The sequence below is a fragment of the Gymnoscopelus microlampas genome (genome assembly GCF_963454915.1).
Source record: "Gymnoscopelus microlampas genome assembly, chromosome: 17".
Lineage (NCBI taxonomy): Eukaryota > Metazoa > Chordata > Actinopteri > Myctophiformes > Myctophidae > Gymnoscopelus > Gymnoscopelus microlampas.
The window spans coordinates 39,240,859-39,264,565 of NC_139954.1; the positions used below are offsets into that span (position 1 = coordinate 39,240,859).

At 42.5% G+C, this 23,707-nt stretch overlaps 1 protein-coding gene across 6 annotated transcripts in view; it reads right to left on the minus strand.

Annotated features, from left to right (window-relative positions):
• Positions 1-2,443: 2,443 nt before the first annotated feature.
• The window catches only part of ikzf2 (IKAROS family zinc finger 2), a 43,076-nt gene continuing 21,812 nt past the window's right edge, over positions 2,444-23,707 (minus strand). For all 6 annotated transcript variants that reach the window (XM_084083755.1, XM_084083758.1, XM_084083759.1 and 3 more), the window contains 5 exons: positions 21,193-21,387; positions 18,617-18,784; positions 11,590-11,727; positions 10,409-10,537; positions 2,444-7,623 (listed from right to left, as the gene is read on the minus strand). In XM_084083755.1, the coding sequence (XP_083939881.1) occupies positions 6,737-7,623; positions 10,409-10,537; positions 11,590-11,727; positions 18,617-18,784; positions 21,193-21,387 (1,517 nt within the window). In that variant the 3' untranslated portion in view covers positions 2,444-6,736. The remainder of the gene's footprint in view (positions 7,624-10,408; positions 10,538-11,589; positions 11,728-18,616; positions 18,785-21,192; positions 21,388-23,707) is intronic.

The window sequence follows — 23,707 nt, forward strand, 5'->3', positions numbered from 1 at the left end:
ACCAATGTTCAAATGTTGTCAAATCACTTTTTTTTTGCAGAATATGGAACAGTTTGACCGAATTTGCAATGTAGTGCTGATGGAAAATATACACAAACCTTCGCTTTTTTGATGCACATGCCTGAATCTACGTGGATAAAAAATGTCTTAATCAATTCAACCGTGGCATCCCAATTCTGGCAATAGCAGATCAGCTGTTTTCCCCGCACGCCACCGTCATATGACGAAGACGATTATCATAGAATGGAGGTTACGAAAGTAAGCGTAGGGCTTAAGTCGTTAACTGTGGATCAAGAAGAGAAAAGAGGCGGTTGCAGAAGAGGGCAGGTTGTTCCTCTGCTGAGGCCGTGAGTCAATCGGAGATATGATCTAGATAGAGAGAAGGGAACAAACAATAAACTGACGGGCAGGTAAACAAAGGGACTCGTGTCTGTAGATGAAAAGATACCGTTTAGGGTTGTTGAGGCTCAGGTTTTCTACCACCCTCAGCCGGCTTTGATTTTGGTGTGTGTGTGCGTGTGTGTGTGTGTGTGTGTGCGTGTTTGTGTGTGCGTGTGTGCGTGCACATGTGCGCGTGTCCGTGTGCATGTCTGTATGTTGCTTGTAAAGAAAAAAGGATTTGAAGAAGGCTGTTCTTGACATTTAGACGCAAGTCGCTCTAACAGGCCGTACTGCCCACCTCTTACTGTATGTTTAAGGTATGGCAACAGTCAGGGAACAAATTCCAATACTGACATACTAGTCCATAGCTAGACAAGCAATATCAGTTGCTTTAAAATATGTATAGAAATGAATGACTTAAAATGAGATGAACTGCTGAAAAAGCAGATGTCCGGGTATTACGAGTGGAGGAAGTTGCTACTTATTCTGTACTTGGTATAAAGTTTGCCTAAAATGTACATTGTATAATGTCTCACATTCAAGTTGCAATGCTCTGGCAGTCTCTCTACTGTTAACTGTGAAATTAAACATAAGTTTATGATATAAGTGTCCTTTTATCGGTTTGTATGGAGCTTGGGTGAGTTTACCAGCTGTGGACTTCTTCCACTCCTGACACCAGAAAACCTTAATATTTATTTGCATTATGATGACCATGTTCAGGGGGCAGGCTAGATTTAGCTGTTCAAACGCAGATTTCCAAAATGTACGGTATAACATATTATTTATGTACGTTATATTTATTTATGAGAATGCCAAATTATAACGCATGTACCGGTTGTACTGGTTTTCTGCATTTCCAGCATTTGAAATGCTCTGTTGGCCTGTCTTTAAATAACGGCATTGTGTAGAATGATACTGCTAATCCGCTTACACAGCCATGGATCTGCAGTTACAGATTATCAACCACTTTTAGCAGAGATTGAGATTTGACTTCTTAACCCATTCTAGATTTTATCTATACAGCACATTGCTTCTCAAAGTGGGGTCCAGGGACCCCCAAAGGGTCCTGCGGGCGTCCCTAGCTAAAGTAATCACAGCATCACAATCATTGTAACCACTTTAACCATTATTTTATACTTTGGCTATATTAAAAAAATAGCAGGTATACAAACTCATAGCACGTCACTTCCTGCTGTGCTATGAGCTTGTAGATCTGCAAATCGTGAACATTTTGAATATGTATATATATTGAAAGTGAACATTTTAACTCAAATCTTTGCTTCTGGAGGTCCCTGGAACAAAACATTTTGAGATGGGGGTCCTTGGCTAAAACCATATCATTTTGGTGGTCCTTGACATGAAAAAGTTTGAGCTCCACTATGTTTTTTTTCCCAGAAAACTGTTATACTGCTAATCCAATAGCCAATTACACAGCCATTGATCTGCAGTTACAGATTATCAGCCGCTCTTAGCAGAGATTGACATTTGACATCTTAATTAATAATATTAAACGGTGTAGTACATATTAATTAGTGTATGTGAAAATGGCTTGTAGGGGTTTAGGACAAGGTTTCCAGTAAACACCTTCTGCAGTAGCCTACACGGTAAATTCATCAAAGGGTCCATGTGGGTAAATGTTCACTCTGTCAAGTTTAAATTAACACTGAAGAGTAACTAGAAAGGACATAGGCTATGTATTTTGTTTATGGCTGCAGTATATAATCAACTCCAGACTTTTCATAATTTACTTGTGTGCCTCTTCTTTTCGCTTCTCCGCTTCTTTTTTTCAGTATTGGCCAGAATGCAACAAAAGACCAAAATGTGGTTTTCTGAGACATTGTATGTGCATTCTGCAACATCCTCTTCTTAAAGGAGTAGTTCACCACAAAAAAGACTTGTTTTCTATCAATTACACACCCCAAGCCTTGAATTCATGGAGATTTTTTTGTTTTTGTCACACTCCTAAGGCCAATAATTTGATGACCGGCGGAGACACTGAACGTTGAGTTCGCTACCGTAGTTTATACGCTTGTAAACAGTTTGCACGTGACAGCCAAAGCAGTAGAATCAATGCTTTAATAGACACAAGCCCATGCCTTTAAAAATGTACATTGCATTCTTCTCACAGCAGAGTATCTTCATTTTAAATGTCAGGGAAAACAGGCCTGACTTCATATCGCCACATTCAACGTTGGTCCCTTAAAAGCAATTACAAATCACCGCTGAGATTCAGTTTACATTGCAGTTCGCCTCATAAATAAACCTCATATATTAGGACATAAAAATACATAGGCTATGCAGATACCTGAGACCACTCCCATCATAAAATCGTGTACATGAATAGGATGAATTTCAATATTCAGTGCCAAAAGATACATCATTCATATATTATTTATATAAAAAATACAATAGACCTGTACCCACTCTTTTACATCTTTGTTGGTTAGCACTTTTCTTATACTTAAAAAAACAACAACACAATTTTCACAAAAAAAACTATTGATATTTACATATAAGCAGAAAAATAGTCATCCGACACACTTCCTTTTTCAAAATGTATATAAAAAAATGCCCACCTCCCCCAAGGACCTGGAGCAACAGTAATGATATCTCCCCCCCCTTTTCAAGTATCATATCCATATCGTATGATGAGGACTGAGGACTCCTTAATCATCTGTCTGAATTCCTAAACAGCCCAAGATACCAGATCTACAACGCGCCGTGACTGCACCAATGCAACTAGTCGCAACTCCTTGCAGCAAAACAGTTTTAAGGCCAGTCCAACTGCCATTGGGGATAATGGTTGCAAGTACCTGTAGTTGCAAGTGGTTGCATGTTGCAAGGAGTTGCAAGGAATTGTACTGGTGTGGACTGGCCTTTATTACAGAGCTGCTATTGTTGGTGCGTGACACCCGCACGCGACTACAAATCAGGCATTAGGCTGCCTATGTAAAACTACATTATGAACACGCCAACAGACTTCTCCTTACAATCCCTTGTTGTTGGTCGGAAACCTTGTATGTCCAAGACAGTTACTTATGGTTGTCAGTTAGTTACAAGCTCTTGTTAATGCTTTTCATTGGCTAAATATCTATAATACCCACAGACAGAATTAACCGCTTTCACTTTCAAAACGTAAAAAAATAAATAGCAGATCTATAAGCTCACAACACGTCACGGTGCGACACGTTATGAGCTTGTAAAGTAGATTGAGAAATTTCCCGACGATGAAGTAGTAGATAATTAATTTACGGGAGCAAAAACATATGTAATAATTGAAAAATGGAGATACGGTTTCTGCCCCACGGCAACAAAATAAAATGTAAACCACAAATGAAAATACATGAACAGAAAACTAGTTCTGTTCATACAGAGAATACATTTGATCCCAGTTCAGGTTTAGCTCAATTCGGTGACCTAATCCATTCAACATAACTTATTTCCTCAAGAAAAAAAAAAGAAAAAAAGAAAGAAGAACTATCAGGTTAGCATTAACTTCAGGTGTACAGTGGGATTATTAAAAAGACACATTTGGTCAGAGGATTATCCAATTAAACAAACAAGTCATATGATATAATAATGTATTTACAAGAGTAATGCATCAGAGGAATGTATGCTGGAGCTTCTGTATTACAGCTGCAAGGCATTTACAAACTCCAGTGTCAGTAAAGCTTTCACACAGGCTCGACGGCAATCTCACAAAAGAGAAGCAACATGTAAACGACAAGGGGGGGAAAAAGCTGCCATTTTGATCATAAAGGCTAAAGGAACAGAATCCCACTGCATTTAGGCTAAGTACAAAAATGTCAACCGCATCAAACATTTTGCAGTAAACCAACCAGAATAACATCTCCCATCGACTAATGATACAGTACAAGCTACAAAGTATAATCTTCTTCAATTGATCGCATGCGGGAGTAAAATGTAGGATCGGGTCCCTAACTTATAGCTTCTGTCTCAAAACACCAAATGTGATCCCACTCTACCTATGCTTTAGATCGCTGCTGCAGGTCTATGTTATTGTCAGTGCATGGATAAAAAGTGCATGGGCAAAATGTAAAAAAAGCCACATCCTTTTCAAACCAGAGATAATAATAGTAGCCAGCAGCGAGCTTTGTGTGTCTGTATTAAGCCATTAAAACCGAGAACGCATCACTGTCATTTTAGATTTCTCTGGCTATTCAAAAATAGCAGATATACAAGCTCATAGCGAGCTTGCAGATCTGCTATTTTTGAAAAATTGTGAAAATCTTTGAATATTTATATTTTTAAAGCAAACATTTGTAACTCAAATCTTTGCTTCTGGAGGTTCCTGGAACAAAATATTTTACAGATATCGCTATAAAAAAATATCAAACATTTGCACAAATGTTCAAGATTTAAAAAAAGATAGCAGACCTACTGTACAAGCTCGTAGCGCAGCACTCTGTGCCACTCTATGAGCTTGTATATCTGCTATTTTTGAATAGCCTACAGTGTAAAATAATGGTTATATCTAAAAGGACACAGATGAGTTCCCGGATGTAAAAAAAATAAACCATACATGGATGATGCAAATGAAAGGACGAGATGGGTGAAGGTTGTTAGTATACCCGGAAAAAGGCGTAATTTATGCTTAGAAAAAAAAAAAAAAAGCATTGCGTGACATTTTGCCTCGACAGAACAACTACTCTCTCCAAAGCCTCCATGGTAAGAACAGTGCTGCAGGGAGGCGTTTGAGAGGTTGAACTGTTAACAGTGTAGCAGTTGAGCTATCTCTCTTTTCCTTCTCTCTCTCTCTGTCTCTTTCTTGCTCTCACTCCAACCTTTTCCCCTCTAAAAGGTCATGCTTTAATGTGGTAGACATTAGTGTACGTGTGCATGTGTGGCGGGTAAAAGGGCTGGGGAGTGTGCAGAGTCGTGAACAGCCTGAATCAAGCACCAGCTGTGCACTGAGGTCCGGTGATTTTCAGACATTTTGTGCCCAAGCCACACCAAATGGGCACGTCAAAATATCAAGGCACGCCTGTATTAATAGCGAAAATGGCTTCATCTGCAAGCTCACACTGCATCGCGACATATTCTGAACTTGTAGATATAAGCTATTGTTGCTATTTAATTTGTTATAACATTTGGGAAAATAACAAAACAATTCAAAGAATAATAATTTTAGGGTTGAAAGTGGTTAAAATATATTTGTAGGGTATTGAATTTGCCTCTGTATTGGGAAATTGGTACGCACAAAGAAAGTACTGATACAGTAATTAAATATATACCTATTTCTGTATAGTTATATTATAATAATAATAAAGTATATATTGCAATAATAATGTGTGCTTGTCATAAAATTCCAAGGCTCACCTAGACTTGTCTCAAGGGACAACAATGTGCCTCGGCACGCCATTTGGGAACCACTGCTGTAGTCATATTGTCAAATGTACATGAATGTCAAGACATTCCTCTGTTGTTTATGCAGTGTACATTTTTTTGACCAATTGTACCCTGGGTCCTCACCTTTCACTACACAAAATAATAATGGTGTGAGTATCGGGCTGGGACAGAGAGACGGGTATATTGTGCCGGGTCGGATTCCTTCAAAGCCGTTACTCGGTTACAGTAAGGTAAAAAACGAAAACAAAAACAAAACAAACAAAAAGAAAAATGAATCCAAAGCAAGTCAATTCAATCCACAGTATCAACACAACTATTCAATTGATTGAGGGTCACTACAATGTGTTTTAACTTCGTAAGACTTCAAAGTTCTTCTTTAAAGTATTATCTGGTCTAAAGCTAAATTAAATTTGGTTCAGTGCAACAGGGCTTCTAAGGAGGAATCGGCAGCTATATACGTGACTGTTTCCACTTGTATTTATAATAACATTGGCATTAAACGTGACCAAATCGATTCACTCATACATAGGAACAGATACTATTTGGATTTGTTCATTTCATGGCTTTACATTCAAGTGCAAAACTCTATGTAACCTAGCAGCCCTTCAGAAGCATAGCCGAGGGACAAGTGCGGTGATGAAGAGGAGAGGTTTCAAACAAGACTATAATGCATGACTAGTACTCAGCATAGTCTGATAGCTGCTCAGTTGTGAGAAGAGAAATAACAGACAACGTGATGTATATTTATCTTCCTCCTTCAAAATGTCCTATTTAAAGATGTAGAAAAATGTGTCTTTGGCCCATACCTTCATATATTTGTTCAGTATCATAACAAGTAGCTTAAAATGGAGTCAGTGATTGTGCTACACATTGTCCTCTGGTGTTTCCACCATGTATCCCATGTCCTCCTGGTTGACCGGGGGTCTTCTCCCCCCGGTCTCTCTCCTCCCCTCCCTCCCTCCGTTCTCATCCTGCACTTCCTGTCTCAGTGGAAGGTGTGCTCGCCGCGGACTATGTGAGAGGAGAACTCATAGCGGTCCTTGCTGCGGTGGCCGCAGATGTTGCACTCCAGGGGGTCCCTGTATCCGTGGCAACCCATGTGGATGGTGTACATGACGTGGTCCAGGAAGAGGACGCGACAGTGCTCGCACTGGAACGCCCGCAGCTCACCGCCCTCCCGCCCGAACACGCGCAGCCCGTCCTTGTTCGGGGGCCTCTCCCTGGCCGCCCGGATGACCTCCGGCGCCATTCCCGCCCTGCCACCACCGCCGCTGTGCGGCGCCAATTCACCCCCCCGGTCGCCTGAGTAGGCCACGGCTGGACCGACTCGCGACCTGTGATGGGCAGAGGGCAGGTGGTTGCCGTGGTTGCTGTGGTTGCCGTGGTGGTAGCCGTGCCTCTCCTGCGGGCTGCTACGGGCCGAATCGGCCGAGTCCGGCCCGCTGTTATTGGGGGAGTCGCCTCGGACGGCGTGGGGCTGGTGCCTCCCGTGCTTGGCCAGCGCGTCGGGCCCGTTGGAGGTGGGCCGGTGGCCGGGGAAGTCGAGGTGCGGCGGGGGCAGGGAGGAGGGCTGCGGCGGGGGAGGCGGCAGCGCCGGCGGGGCGATGTGGTTTCCCGGGCGCTCCATGCGGTGGCCGTGCAGCGGGAGGACGTGGTGGAACAGCGGGTTGACCATGGGCACCACCTCGGCCATGGTGAGAGGGTGACCCGGGTGCGGGACCAGAGGCCGGAGGTTCTCCGAGCCCAAGTAGGTGATGGCGTTGTTGATGGCCTGGTCCATCATGTGGGCCTGCATCAGCTCCGCCTCCTTTTCGTACTTCAGTCCCATCTCGTAGTTTATCTCGGGGTAGGTGTAGCGCACCATCTTCTCACCTGCACGGGACAGAGGAGCGCTTATAGGCTTTGTTCAGACTGCAGGCAAATTCAAATTGTTTCTCAAATACGACCTTTAGGACCGACTGTCCAGCACTGTCATTTGCAAGTGATCATATTGGATAAGTGTATTCGGATATCGCCGAAATTAGCAGATATACGAGTTCACAGTGCATCGTACCGTAACACGTTGTGAGCTTGTAGATCTGCTATTTTCAACAAGTGAAACCGTCATAACAAAAAGTATAAATAAGGCTTCAGTGTCTAGACTATTTTTAGAACCACCTAAGACCACCTAAGACTATGATCATACCACCTAAGACTATGATACAAATCTTACAATTTCCATATTTTTGTGAGTATGTGGGGTTTTTTTGTTTGTTTTTTTGCTGTTCAGACTTGATAAAAACCAATGTGTTTCGGATCAGATTTGGGCAGTTTTGGGAGTTTGAACGAGCCGGGTAAATCAAACAATGTGGAACACTGCTTTTGGATACGACAAACTAGTGTGCATGGACTGCACTGTAGCGCGTATGAACATACAGTAGGTATTTTCACAAATAACTCCACTGGTGCGATTCAAAACACAGGTTACTGCTGTTTAAACATTTTTGACGCTTGTTTTTCACATAATATTTGGTCTGCTGTGTGTTTGTGTCTAATAAGGTGGAAAGCCCCATCCATCCGTATGCACTGTTTGGTGTTTAACCCCTACTGAACAGGGATGCGGTGAACTGTTTTCTCTCGATAAGAGCATGGCAAAGCTACAGGTGTACCTAACCACAGACTGAAAAACATTTCCTCGCCTCTCTGTCATCCGCTCTCGTTGCTTGCCTTCCTTTTTTTTTATTATCTAATAGATCTAATAGACAAAGCACCTGATAAGACTCAAGGACTCAAGGTGTTGTTTTGAAAATAGAAAAGGAAAATGAAACCCATTTTTTCACTGGAAAATTACTCAAAAGTCTCAAACTATCATCCTCACTGACGACAGCAAGCCACGCTCAATATGTAACTTTCGGAGGTGCAAAGGCTGCAGGTGAAATTCACATCGACGGTGTTGTTTAAATATGTGTTTGTGGTTAAGTGGTGTTTTTTTAAACCACCCGTTAAGCTCTTGTTGAGACAAAATTGCTTGGTTATACTGTAGCACCATGGTCTCGTGTATCTGTCCAGCAAAGAAAATTACTTCATAAGCAATAAAGGAAATTGGTAGCCAAAATCCAGGTGTTTGTTTACAAGATAGATCGATTGATTGATAGATTGATTGATTCAGTTGTCATAGCAGCAAATTACAAACAAGAAGTAATACTGTCAACATTCATAATGACCTAGTATTGTGCTGTGGACTAATGTCCCAATTAACTCTTTATTTTACAACGCCAAAAATAAGCCTGCACACTGCCAAACCTGCACGGTACAGGACATTTATTCAAGAAGAAGCAACGTTTCGGTCACGGATGTCCATCTTCAGGCATGTCATCTGTGACCGAAACGTTGCTTCTTCTTGAATAAACTTCTGCTCCTGTACCGTGCAGGTTTGGCAGTGTGCAGGCTTATTTATTTTGTATTGTTGATGTGCACTTGTCACCTGTCTTTAAGACCTTTTATTGTACAGTAGGTGTGCAAACGATTTTTAACAGTTAAAATACAACACTAAAATAAACAAAAACAGAGCTCTCCTAAAAACAGTTTCACCACGGCAAAGAGGAGAATGAAGAAAAAAATCTATAACCGTGTCAGTAAACCAAGCTGTTTTGACCAGTTAAGCCCTACTTGTTGTGCAACAAATTATAGGGAAGAAATTAGCGATTTGCACTACTTTTGAAAAAATAATATAAGAAAAAAGAAAAAATATCTTAATAATTATTTTTATTATTAATATTGTTATTATTTATGTATTTATTATTATTTTGGGGAAGATTTGCCCAAAATATGGATGGCGGGGTTAATGTGGTTAATGTGGTTAATGGGCAGCATCTTGTAGGTACTCCAGATGTACTGTATGTTGGGAATACACATGCTAACACTGGGGCTGCAACTATCCATTATCTTCTTATTGATCATTCTATTGATTGTTTTTTCAATTAATCATCAATCAAATAATGGAGAAGTGCAGTTATTGTTGTTTATTTTTTAACTTTTTCTAAAAACGTTTTTATATATCAATGAATCAACAATACTTTAAAAAAAGAAATTATTTATAAATGACAACATTTCTGATTAAGCCCTATTTTATACTTTGATGTACAGTGGTACCGTGCAAAAATAACAAAAAATATCTAATCTACCAGCTTACAACAGGTCTCACCATGGCGTGTTGTGAGCTTGTAGATTAGCTATTTTTGCATTTTTTTCAAAACAATTACATTGATTAGGAAGAGAGACCGAGGCAACCAGGTGCTCACCGGTTAACCCATTAAAATTGGGAAAGCATCTGCGTCGTTTTAGATTTTAGCGTTGCCTATTAAACAAATTGCAGATATACAAGCTCACAGCATGTCACTTCATGCCGCACTGCGAGCTTGTACAGATGCTATTTTCGAACATTTTAGAAAAATCGTGTGTTTTAATTTTTTTTTAATAATTTTGAATTTTTTTAACATTTTCGCTTCTAAAATATTCTCTTTTAAAATAGTCTTTTCTGGGGGTCCCTGGCACAATACATTTTCAGATGGTGGTCAAATATAATATTGAGTGCCCGGCTTCTTCATCTAATTCCATTGATTAGTTGAATGAACTGTTGCACCCCTAGCTGACACCCTGGCCCATGTTGTTCACTCACCTACAAACTTTTGAGGGGTGGTACTCTTCCTCTTGCCAACGCTCTGCAGCCGTTCAATGACCGGTGGCCGATCGTAGGTCGCCATAGCACTGGATTCTGCCAGGGGCCGTGGCTCTTTAGGACCCTCACCTGGGGTGGCGGGGTAAAAGCACATTTATTTATTTACTTACTTACATATATCAGATGTTCCCCAGCCGAAATTAGTACTGTAGTATTTTAATTGAACTGTAATTCAATTTACTTCTAATATGAGTAACTGTTAAGATATGTTTCAGTATCACCACTTGGTGTGTGTGTGTGTGTGTGTGTGTGTGTGTGTGTGTGTGTGTGTGTGTGTGTGTGTGTGTGTGTGTGTGTGTGTGTGTGCGTGTGTGCGTGTGTGTGTGTGTGTGTGTGTGTTGAAATATAAAAGTTCAAAACACCTTGTTCTAAGCGACACTTTAGCAATGTGTTTAATTGAGGTATTTGAAAATGTATTTTTATTATGTATTTATTTAGTTGGTGATTGCTACCTTGCCTCCTTGGATGTTGAGTCAATTTAACCACTTGAACCCCAGCATCCCGTTTCTGAGGCGAACATTAGCCAAAAATAGCCGTTTTACTGAGAATAGAGGGTTTAAGTGGTTGTTTTTTGGGGTTTAGAACCACAGAAGAGTTTCACTCTGTGAAGGTGCATCCACAACTCCTCCCCATGTCCTAATGCAGTGGTTCTCAACCTTTTCAGGCCGCCACCCAAAAAATTACTTATTTTCTATCAATTACACACAATATGTAGCCTTGAATTCATGGAGATTTCTTTTTTGACGCATTCCTAAGCCAATAATTTGATGACCGGGTGTATTTCCTGTAGGAGACTCAAAGAGTCTCCTTTCAGTCTCCTACCGGATACATTAGCATCTTTCCGCCGGTCATCAAATTATTTACCATAGAAATGCGACAAAAAAAGCCATTAATTCAATGCTTCATGGGGTGTGTAATTGATAGAAAATAAGTCATTTTTTGGGTCAACTACTCCTTTAAATGGTCACTTCACTGTTATCTGGGGACCACCCCAAAACCGTGTGTGGAACCCCCTGGGGTTCCTGACCCGCAGGTTGAGAACCACTGTCCTATAATGTATTTTTCCCTTAGAAGCACGACCCACCGGTTACATGCGTTTCTCATATAGCAGAGCATCCTACCTGAGTACGGGCCTGTGTTGGCTGCTGGCTCCATGCCAACACTCTGCAGGTAACTATGGCAGCGCTCTTTGTGTTCCTCCAACGACGTGCGCTGCTTGTAGCTCCGGCCGCAGTAGTTGCACTTGTGCGGTTTGCCAACTAAAAGCGAGAAGACATCAAAGGGCGACTATTATTAATGAAATGCAGCCATTTGCATGGCACACAGACAAGGCAGAACGAACGAACGAACGAACGAGCGGGCAGGCAACATCCTCCTCGGGGAGGTGATGAAACACCGCCACGCTTTTCACAGGGCGCGCATAGTTGTAAACAATGTGAGGAGACTCTAGCAAGCACTACAAAAAGAACTGAGCGAAAAGCCTCTGTGAGATCATGGATGTTCCACTACTATAGGATTCCACACAGTCTGTTGGCAGAATGACAGGAGAGTAGACGCGTGGGTTGATGCACCCACGTGCGCGTGCCCGCGCACACACACACACACACACACACACACACACACACACACACACACACACACACACACACACACACACACACACACACACACACACACACACACACACACACACACACAGACAGTGTGTTTGTATTGCTATGATTCTGAAGACATCAACGTTTTAGGATGGCAGTTTTCTGAATGCCATTTAAAAAGAATCTGTTTTAATCCTATATCTCTGGAAGGTGAAAATAACCAATCTACTATAAGCTCACAACTATCAGGCATAACCCTATAACCACAACCCCTAAAACTATAACCCTGAACCAAACCTGATTTTTTTTCTAATTGTTAGCCTAACTCCCCAAATCGTGTTTAACCATAGAACAACCACTTCTCTAATGACAGCCAGGAAAATGCTCCCCAAATTCTACTTGACTTCTGGGGGCATATGGCCCTCTCAAGTATGGTAATACAAACCCCCCCCCCCCCCCCCCCACACACACACACACACACACACACACACACACACACACACACACACACACACACACACAGACAGACACACAGACACACAGACACACACACACACACACACACACACACACACACACACACACACACACACACACACACACACAGACACACAGACACACACACACACACACACACACACACACACACACACACACACACACTCTACCTTTTTTCAGCGCTTTGGTCTCCGGAACACACTGTACTGTCCTCACCCCCACACAGCAGCAGCAGTGCCACACGGCGTACCGTAACTGACCTATCTCGGCGGGGCTCCCTTACACAAGCATCCCATGGTGGTAGGAAACTAACTCCAGTGTCAAACAGCTATGGAGGTGGAGCATGATTCATACCAGCACCTTTTCCACTCCAATTGCCTCACTCCAGGTGGGGTGGGGGGGGGGGGCAGCAGGTGGGAAGAAGGAAACGGTGATATCATCCTGGCTGGCGCGTGGACCACGTCAGCGGGCCCCACGCATCCATTTACACGCGCAAGTCCATTCACCACGTCCTTGAACTGCATTTTGAGAGCATTTTGACCCTCGTCGTTTCAACACCGACCAGTCGATCACTACTTCCAACAACTGACTGTGTGTGTGAAGACTCGCCGACCTCAAACAGTGGTGAGGATAGTGTAGTATAGTGTTCTCAAAACCAACCAATGCAATGACTCATAAAGGGACTTGTAGTGTGTGTGTGTGTAGGTGTGTGTGTGTGCGTGTGTGTGCACCCAGCTTGCACAACGTAGTGTGTATGTGTACACAGTGCTATAAGAACTTGATAGGGGAGACGGCGACTACGACGGCTATTACTAGCAGCGAGTCTGAATGACCTCACGCCCTGGACTCTGTGAGAACAGAGAAAACCAGACATGGTTCACTCTGAGGCACACACACACACACACACACACACACACACACACACACACACACACACACACACACACACACACACACACACACACACACACACACACACACACACAAACAAACACACAAGCCCATACAGTACACACAAATTGGAGGTACTGTACAGGTGATACTTCACACGTGAACAACACAGTTGAGTTCACCTCATGTCTCATCAGAGGCATTGTGTGTGTGTGTGTGTGTGTGTGTGTGTGTGTGTGTGTGTGTGTGTGTGTGTGTGTGTGTGTGTGTGTGTGTGTGTGTGTGTGTGTGTGTGTGTGTGTGTGTGTGTGTGTGTGTGTGTGTGTGTGTGTGTGCATGACTGGCTGTGGTGTTGAATGAAGGCATACTGCTGGAAAGTACAGCTATATTGCAGGAGTTAGTTTTACACCTTACTGTAGGGAGCAGTGCTCTGTATCCACAGTAACGGTGACACTAAAGTGAAAGCCACACATGTTTGGGGGGGCTTTTTGCTTCCTTTCCCCTGGAACCCCCTTAAGGGACCTCCAGGGGGTCCACAACAAAATGAGTCATTTTTCTTTTTTTTTTATTGGAATATTTTTTGAAACATTTTGAACGGCACAAATCTTGTATGAGGTTCCCTGGCACAACACCTATTTTCCGGTGGGGGTCTGCGGCCAAATCCATAATTAATTAGGGGGTCTTGGTTTGAGAACCACTTCTTCCTTAGTAAAACTCAAACAGAGTGTATACATTTGTTTTACAGTGTGGTTTTGACATATACTGCGACTTTGACGTATCATGAACAGCACTGTAAATGTATGCTTTTTTCTTTCTTTTTTAGCGGTGCCTAGCCACACGGGAGGATGTATCATGACACCTTTTCTGGATCAGGGCCCGCTTGAACATCTTGCTGAAAGTGGCCTATTTTAATGACCAATCAATCAATTGGGTTCAGGCTTGTATCAATGGAACTAGCTTAGTATATATTTCAAGTTCCTATTCATTGGTATTACAATAAAACCCATTGGTCAAGGTTTTAAAGAATAAAATACCATGACTTTACATAATTAAGTTTTGCCAATTATTTCGGAGCCCACTCGCAATATCGTCATGGTTGAGAATCACTGACGTATGTGATCAAAGTCATTTGTCACAGAACAACACAGCCAGTCATGACATACTGTACATTCCACCAGCGAGCACTACTTCTTCTTGACTAATTAGTGTACAATGATTATAGTCCTCATATCTGCCATTCAGTAGTCTTGCGGTCTGCGAAATGACAGTCGATTAGCAGAATTTGAAACCATGGTTCATTTAAAAATACATTCTGAGTATGAATAGATAAGAAAGGTAGTGAGGGTTTCAATACGTCTAACAAGCGTGGGATGTTGTTAGAGTAGTATTAGCGGTCTTCGTTACAGTAAAAATCCAGGTTTGTAATATGTCGCTGAAACGTCATAGCGGAAATAATGTGCTTTGTTGTTTTCAATCATTCAGGTCATGATGCTAAGTGTAGCTCATGCTAAGACAGGTAGCAGTAGCACCGAGTTTACCATTATATCACACAGGTTTTCAAAGTGTGTGTGTGTGGGGGGGGGGGGCGCTATGGAGGCCGATTGGAAAGGAGAGGAAAAATAGGGAACATAGTGTGTATTAGTCTGTCTGCCATCTGTCTGAGTGTTTTTGTCCATATTTCTAGTCTCCCTTTCAGCACACCAATATAAAGGCTCACTCCCTCGCTCACCATTACTCATACCCTCACTGGCACAAAAACACTAACGTGCACACACACACACACACACACACACACACACACACACACACACACACACACACACACACACACACACACACACAAGAACACACACACACACACACACACACACACTCGTACACAGACATGACACGCAGAGACAGACATCAAGTACAACACCACCCACCCACGCATGACCCGCATGACCTGCAGATGTTGGAAAGAACTTTCAGAATCCCACTTTCTGCAGCTATTCTTAATCATGCAAATGGTCTAAACTGTGCACTCAAGATGCACTTGGCTGCTTGCATTTGGCTAGCAAACGGGAACTTGGCGTAAGTCCTCTGCCTTACACAAAGTGCAAACCTTTCCATCGCGAAAAATCTCAATTAACACCTCAGGGTTTTATTCAGATTTAAATTACATACTGCTTTAAGATACTTGCAGGATACTGTACATGTTGTAATCATGTACAGAGAGACAAAACAAAACAACAATTCCTGATCAGTGCCGATTGACCACGTTGTGCTCTTGTATCCGTGAAGAAGTGAAGATCAACTTTCGGTTTGTTCTCGATCATTTTGGACAGACCGATTAAACAGACGGACCAACAGAATAACTGTTAAACACATTTTTCTGTGCGATCGTCACTGCTAAAGACGTTGTCTTTTCCATGCAAGCATTCATGCTGGCAGTCAAGCAACATCGTCCTCCTGTCGCCGCTTCTGTTCTGCAGCAACTCTCTTTGCTCTTTTATCGTCTGTTTCCACGCCTAACTTCTCTTTCCATGCTTTACTTCCCTCTTCTCTCTGCGCTTACACCTGTTTCGATGGCAGGGCGCCAGATGCCGCCCGGTGCCAAAGCCAGCGCCATGCAGGAAGACAAAGGGAAGAGGTCATTTTACGAAGGCAGACGTAGCCGGCTCCTTCCACCACATTCTTCACATATCTGTGCTGTACTTCCCCTGGATCAGACCAGCTGCCTTATCTAGAGGGAGTTATAGCAGTTACACTTTCACTGATGAAAAGGTGCACGGGAGAGGCCGGGTGAATGAATTCAGCACGATTAAGAAAAGGAAGTGAAAACGAGCGAGAAAAAAGAAAGGTCATCATGATCGCTCATGGAAGACGAGAGAGAGAGAGAGAGAGAGAGAGAGAGAGAGAGAGAGAGAGAGAGAGAGAGAGAGAGAGAGAGAGAGAGAGAGAGAGAGAGAGAGAGAGAGAGAGAGAGAGAGAGAGAGAGAGAGAGAGAGAGAGAGAGAGAGAGAGAGAGAGAGAGAGAGAGAGAGAGAGAGAGAGAGAGAGAGAGAGAGAGAGAGAGAGAGAGAGATGAGTTCCTATAAAGGATTGAGATTATTTGTGTACTCAGAACAGCGATGTAGAGATAAATGTGCTTACACACACACAAACACACACACACACACTTGCCTCTAGCCCTCTATAGGTATACCTACAAAACAAAATAATGTCTGCATCTGAGTAACCCCGGGGGGAAGGCACCACCGCCACGGACTGAGACGAGGGGGGTCTTGTCACAAAAGGCACTTCACAGGAGGACACGCCCCCCTTCCCCCCACCCCAGCACCCCCCCACCCCCTCTCGACACCCAGATAGGAAAGTGGGTTACAGTTAAAGAGCTCCATGCATCTCTCTATAGACACACAGAGAGAGTTTCCTCCCTATAAGAAGTGCGAGCCGAGGCAAACTGAGAGAAAAAAACGTGTCCTTGGTGACAAAACCACAACTGAAACAGAGAAGACCTGGCGTCGCATCTATCCAACTGTAAGAGATGGAGCCTAGCTATAGGCACCTGTGGTCGACTGCGGCTGCCTCTGCTGCCTCTGACATAAGCAGGCACACGGGTCACACAGACCCAGATCATCTAGAGTGACCTATTAAGGGAAACGTTGATATATATCTCTATGTGTATCGGCGCTGTCGGGCGGAAACCAAAGCTGTGTCCAAAGCTGTTACTTTTCAGGAAATGGAAAAGAAGAACCTAGTGTTCCACTAGAGGTCCAAATGTGTCCAATGTAGTTGTTTATTTGGTCACAAGCTGTCGTTAATACGTTTTTGGTTAAATGTGTATAAAAAACCCACAGACAGACTTAACCACGTTCACTTTTCAACCAAAAAAAAACGCAAAAAAAATGCTGATCTACTCAGTCTCCCTGTCTCGCCAGCTCTTTAGTAAACAGAAAATATATTAAAAAATATATTTCAGGACAGGATCCCAATGTCATCCAATCAGGAGAGAGAATGCATACGAAACAAACGGAAATGAGCAGACAAAATCGGAACTGGAACGTTATAAAACTGAAGCTGATAAATGAGGTGATTGGTGACCCGCCTGAAAATGTATTTTCTGTTTACTAAAGAGCTGGAGAAACATGGAGACCCCTGTTACTGAACAAACACTATATAGCAATGATTGCTTGCATAATATAGAAATTTAACCTTTTAACAAAAACATAAAAATGATTATTATAAAATATACATACAATTATAAAATAAAAATAAATGTTAAAAAATAAATACATAATCACAACACCTTTAACACTGTGCTGTGCAGTAAAATGCTGAAATGGCCATTTGCCTGCTACTGTATGCAAGCCTGGCATGCAGAGGAACAGCTTTGAGCTTCCCAATAAAGCCCGAGATAACGTTAGTGTCATTGATTTAAGAAGAGCCTTCAAGTGTTTACCCACAGGCTTGAATGATGGTGTGACAGATATAAAGCAATAGCAGAAGAGTGTGTGTAGTCGCAAACACAAAAAGTACTCCTAATATCCTCTAAAAGACATTTTAGGATATGTGTGGCAGGTCTGTCTGTCTTTATTCAAGCCTGCCATGAATACACCACAGCTCCTCATGTGTGGGAAATACTGCAAAGTAGGGCTGGTTTTTAAGCATGAGTGTTAATGTCATATGGCATACATTTTGCAGATTCAAGTGGCCAAGGGAGGAAGAGGAAGGAGGAAGGGGAAGGAGAGGAGATGAGAAAAAAAAGAAAAGAAAAAAAAAACCCTGAGAAAGAAAGCACTGGAACAGCTCGGGCTATTCAAATGCCAAGTTGCTAAGTGCAAACGGACAGACTAACATTCAACACATCTTCATCAGCGTCCAAGCACTTTTAGGCAGTTTAGACTTGTTATGTAGATGTTTTTATTTATGTAAGCAGCCAAGTTTTTAACACCGAACACATTTGAGAGAGAGTCTTTAACATCTTTACTCTTGAGACTGTAGCTGCTGTGTTGGTTTTTAGTGCACAATGAATTTCATGTGCCTTTTACTTTGTAATTGATATTGTTGCCAATTAAAGTTGAACCTTGAGCTGCTCCAGTGCTTTCTTCCTTACCTTTGCTGTTGCTTTTGAAACTCCTTTTCTACTCAATAAAAAAACAAAAAACAAGGCAAAGCGTCTGACCTGCGTGCGTGCGCAGGTGTCCGGTCAGAGCGTCACGCCTCCGACATGCGTAGTTACAGAAGGGACACTTGAAGGGTTTCTCTCCCGTGTGCAGCTTGACATGCCTGAGCAGGTTGCCCTTCTGAGTGAAGGAGACCCCGCACTGGTTACACTGGAAAGGCCTGTCACCTAAACAGTCACACAGGAAGTCAGACATCACACGTTTTATTCATTACAGACCTAACTCCGCCGGTTTTATCTCTAGCTTTTTATTTTTTTGTTGTTGTTAAAAATAAATGCACGGATATAGGATTTAAAGGGCAAGACCACTTTGGTAGAGGTTTGGGTTGTGTAGGTACCTTGCCATGATGTAACTCAAAAGGTGGGCAAGAAATGAAATTAAAAAAATATAAAAATAATTGCTCCAGTGATTAGAAATTGATCATTCGAAATATGCTCCTCATTGACTTACATTGTACGCTGAAACAGCTCTCAAAGTCAGTCTTTTACCACATAAAAGAACGCAAACAAAGTTGATTCAGACAATATAGAACACCACCAAACCCAGTACTAGTAGTTTTAAAAAAAAATATATATATATAAATGTTAACTTCTTGTAGATTTTACTATTTGAAGTTCCGGATCCAGTCCGGGTTTTCTTCCTAATAAAAATCGTAAAATCAACAGGAAGGTGACATTTTTATAATAATTTTTAAAAAAAACAGTATTGGGTTTGGTGATGTTGTCTGAATCAGCTTTGTGTGCGTTATTGTATGTGCTAAAAGAGTGACTTTGAGAGCTGTTTCGGCGTACAAAGTCATTGAGGAGCATATTTTGAATTATCAATTTGTGATTATCAATCACTGGAGCAATTCTTTTTTTGATTTCTTGTCCACCTTTGGAGTTACATCATGGCAAGGTAACTACACAACCCAAAGTGGTCTTGCCCTTTAAAAACCGAAGGAGAATAAAACCCACTTCATGGGTGTCAGAGAGCATCTTCTGCCAGAAACTGAAGTGGTGCCGTTATCGAATTGGATGTTGTGCGTTCAAAGTGACACGTTGTCCTAAATGCCACTGGTTTATTATAACTTCTGAATGCCGTTGCTGCTAAGGTGAAGCTGCAGCAGCTCGGTCACATCTCCACCTTTCTGCAGAGCACTCCCGTTGGCTGTGTGTGTGTGTGTGTGTGTGTGTGTGTGTGTGTGTGTGTGTGTGTGTGTGTGTGTGTGTGTGTGTGTGTGTGTGTGTGTGTGTGTGTGTGTGTGTGTGTGTGTGTGTGTGTGTGTGTGTGTGTGTGCGTGCGTGCGTGCGTGCGTGCGTGTATGCGTGTGCGCTCATTCATGCATGTGTGTGTGTGTGTGTCTGTGTGTAGGCGGGTGTGCATGGGTGTGCGTATAGGTGTATGTGCGTGCAAGTGTGGAGTCACTTCCACCCCAAGCCAGACACGATCAGTCACAATAACAGTCAATAAGCAGTGGGCATTGGGCACATTCAGGGCTCTGAGAAAGTGCTTGAGAAGTAACATTTTCTCAGGATAAATCATCGCACATCGCATTGAATTGAATCGAATTGTCGTGTCTCATTTAACGGAATTGAAACTGTGATAAAGATAAAGAATGTGGGACAAGGCCAGGGAAGTAGGTTGTCAACTTGTTCACACTTCACATGATTATCTTATTCAAAATAACTTGAATGGCAAACAATGAGTTTTTTTTTTTTTGCATAAACTGTGCTACTATCCAATTCATTCACACACGTCCCTATTGTTCCCTTTGTTGTCTGTATCCAGGAACACTGTCTGGTACATAACTACTGTACTCTCTTCTTGAAGCGCATCTTTTTCTTTTTTTTTTCCTGTTGTATATATGCGGCCGTTTAGAAAAGCGAAACACGATCCCGATGCCGTGACGACCGGAGCCGGCGTGGCGTCAGTTTGAAAGGGCTCAGGAACAGGTTGCGGGAGATTTTGGGGATTTTTTTGTACCCTGATAATGAATCCAGTGCCTGAACTATTGTCTTTGAACAAACAAGCTAAAAAACCTCTCCACGCCCAAGGAAAAAGAAAAAACAGATAACTGATTAGTGACTCACTCTACAAAAGGGAAAAGGATTCTCAAGTAGATAAGTGGGCTGTAGGAGGACCTGCTCGTTCCACATACGTACGTGACTCATTCCTTCACATCTAGGGCTGCAACTATGGATGATTTTCTTAGAGATTATTCTATTGATTACCTCCTACAATGTATTGAATAATCCTGAAGCGTGTTTTTTATACTTAAAAAAATGTATATATAAAAAAATCGACAAGACTGATTAACCAAATTTACAACGGCGTCGTGCAAAAATACCTGATGTACAAATTCACTGCGCTTGTAGATCTGCTAATTTCGCTATTTACAATACAACAAATTAAAAAGCAAATTTAACCCCCCTCTCCTCCCTCGATTTTTTTGTATTTTTTTAATTAAAATACTTTTTTTGGTCATAATCAATTACTTTGATTAGTTTAATTAAGTGCTGTTAAATTCAATTAGTTTGATTAACTGCTGTACCCCATTAACATTAATAAAAAATACAAATAATTAATCACGTACCGTTGGGAATGCGACTTCCCGCGTCGGCCGCCTCGTCCCGCCCAGACATGCCGTCGTCCTGCAGGTTGTTGGGGCTGTCCGTCATCGGTTCCTCCAGCCCTGACCCCTCCTCGCCGCTGTGGACCATGTCCTCCGCCGCCGTGCTGCTCCTGTCCGCCTCCTCCTCCTCCTCAAGCTCCTGCTTGATTGTCGGCTCTGGGAGGGAAGAGAGCCAGTGAGAGTTTAGTGACTTCATCTTAGCCCGTTCAATCCGGAAACGCATCTGTGTCATTTTAAGATTTTAGCTATAACCATTATTTCATACTTTGGGCTATTGAAAAATAGCAGATATACAAGCTCATACCGCGGCACCGAGTGCCGCGCTATGAGCTTGTAGATCTGCTATTTTTCGAAAAATCGTGAAAATGTGTGCAAATCTTTGAATGTATACATTTTTTTTAAAGCGAACATTTGTAACTCAAATCTTTGCTTATGGGGGTCCCTGGAACTACATATTTTGAGATGGGGGTCCGCGGCCAAATGCATATAATTCTGGGGGTCCTTGACATGAAAAAGTTTGAGCACCACTATATCAACATTAGTTTTTCAGAAACCTTAGGACATTTGTTGATGCATTCCCGGATTGAATGAGCTAAATCACTTGTTCTCAACACATTTTCATATCAAGGAATTGATGCGTACTGTATTAGGCAGTGGACCCCCATTTGAAAAGATAATAGCGGCCAGGGACCCCCATAAGAGAGCCTTGACGTTAGATTAGATGTAGTAGGCTACAGGATATGCTGTAGGTGAACAGAGTGGAACCTATGATCTGAATAGTAGTTCTTATAGGCTACCATGGAACTCCCTTATGGTTTATTTCTATGTATATGGATTCATACCGTACTATACGGCTCACAATACAGCTCCTGTATGTGATCTATAGCCTTACATGGATTGGACTGGGCTGATCTTGGCTGGACTGGGATATGGGCCATAACCAGGGGGAGTCGATAACAAGATAATTGATACATCATCCTGTGCCCAAAATCTCTTCTGCCCGGTTCTCCTGCAGTGGCTGGAGCAATTGATCTGCATTTGCACACAGCTATTGACCATTATTACCATGTGCAGGGAACACCGAAGCCTGTTTTTCCGCTTTTCCCAAATGTCAGCTGTTTATTAGCGTTTTTGTGTTCGCTGGCTCCCGGGTTGCCAAATCATGTGCGTGAAACAAAGCGCCGGTGTTGCCACATCCGTGAAACAAGCGGAATCATGCTCATATCCCCCGACGGGTATGGTGTAGTACACAATAAATTACTCAGTGTTGATTCACACATGTGTGACTCTGCGAGTAACCATTACATTAACACAGCGTACATGTAGGTGTATCTACGAAGAGGGCCATACAGGATGGACCCCCCCATGTATAGAGAGAGAGAGAGATGAAGGGAGAGAAGAGAGACAGACAGACAGTGACAGGGGGAGGGAGAGAGAGGGAGATAGAAATGGAGAGAGAGAGAGAGAGAGAGAGAGAGAGAGAGTCAGAAACAGGCTGGTCTGGTTCCTGGCTGGCTCTCCCTGGGGAGAAGGGGAGTGTCAGACACAGGCAGGTGCTCGGGCCCTGTGGCTTTCCACTTGACTGGCAGTGGGAGACCGGCTGGATGACTGGAGGAGGGAGGGACTCTTGGAGGAGGGCAGGAGGCTGTGTGTGTGTGTGTGTGTGTGTGTGTGTGTGTGTGTGTGTGTGTGTGTGTGTGTGTGTGTGTGTGTGTGTGTGTGTGTGTGTGTGTGTGGCGTGGGCGTGGGCGGAGGAGAGAGGAAGAAGGGGTATGGGAGGGTGATGAGAAGAGGCTGTAAAGTATTTACCGTCTCCCACAGTCCACACTTATCGGTCGCCAGTGTGGCATTTACACATAAGTGGCAGATGCACAAAATGGACACGTACGCACACGCACGCACGCACACACACAGGCACACACACACACACAGATATTCCAACACAAATAAAATGATGTAGCTTATGCAAAAAAACAAATTCCACCCACTTCTTTACATCTGTAAACCAGTGATGTGACAATAATAAAGTTGATTCTAAAGGTCATTACACACCGGCGATTATACGAATATACGCAAAATTCAGACTCGTTCCGAATAATTAAAAGACGCTTTTTCGCTTCGCTTTTTCGCTCCAGGGAAGCTTGCATTGACTTTATAAGGTTTTTTTTTTAAAAACTATTATTTGCATGAAAAAATCGCCCCCGGTGTGTGAGGAGCTTCAAACTCAAGATTTTTCAAAAATGATTAGATCTACAAGTTTGTGTTGTGAGCTTGCAGATATTTTAAAATAGCTATAATATAAACTAAGGCTAAAGGGGTTAAACACAGTGTTGGAAAGTAACTAAGTACATTTACTTAAATACTATACTTAAGTACAATGTTGAGGTAATTGTACTTTACTGGAGTATTTCCAATTTCCAATACTTTTCCAATAATTCTACTCCACTACATCTCAGAGGCTAATATTGTACGTTTA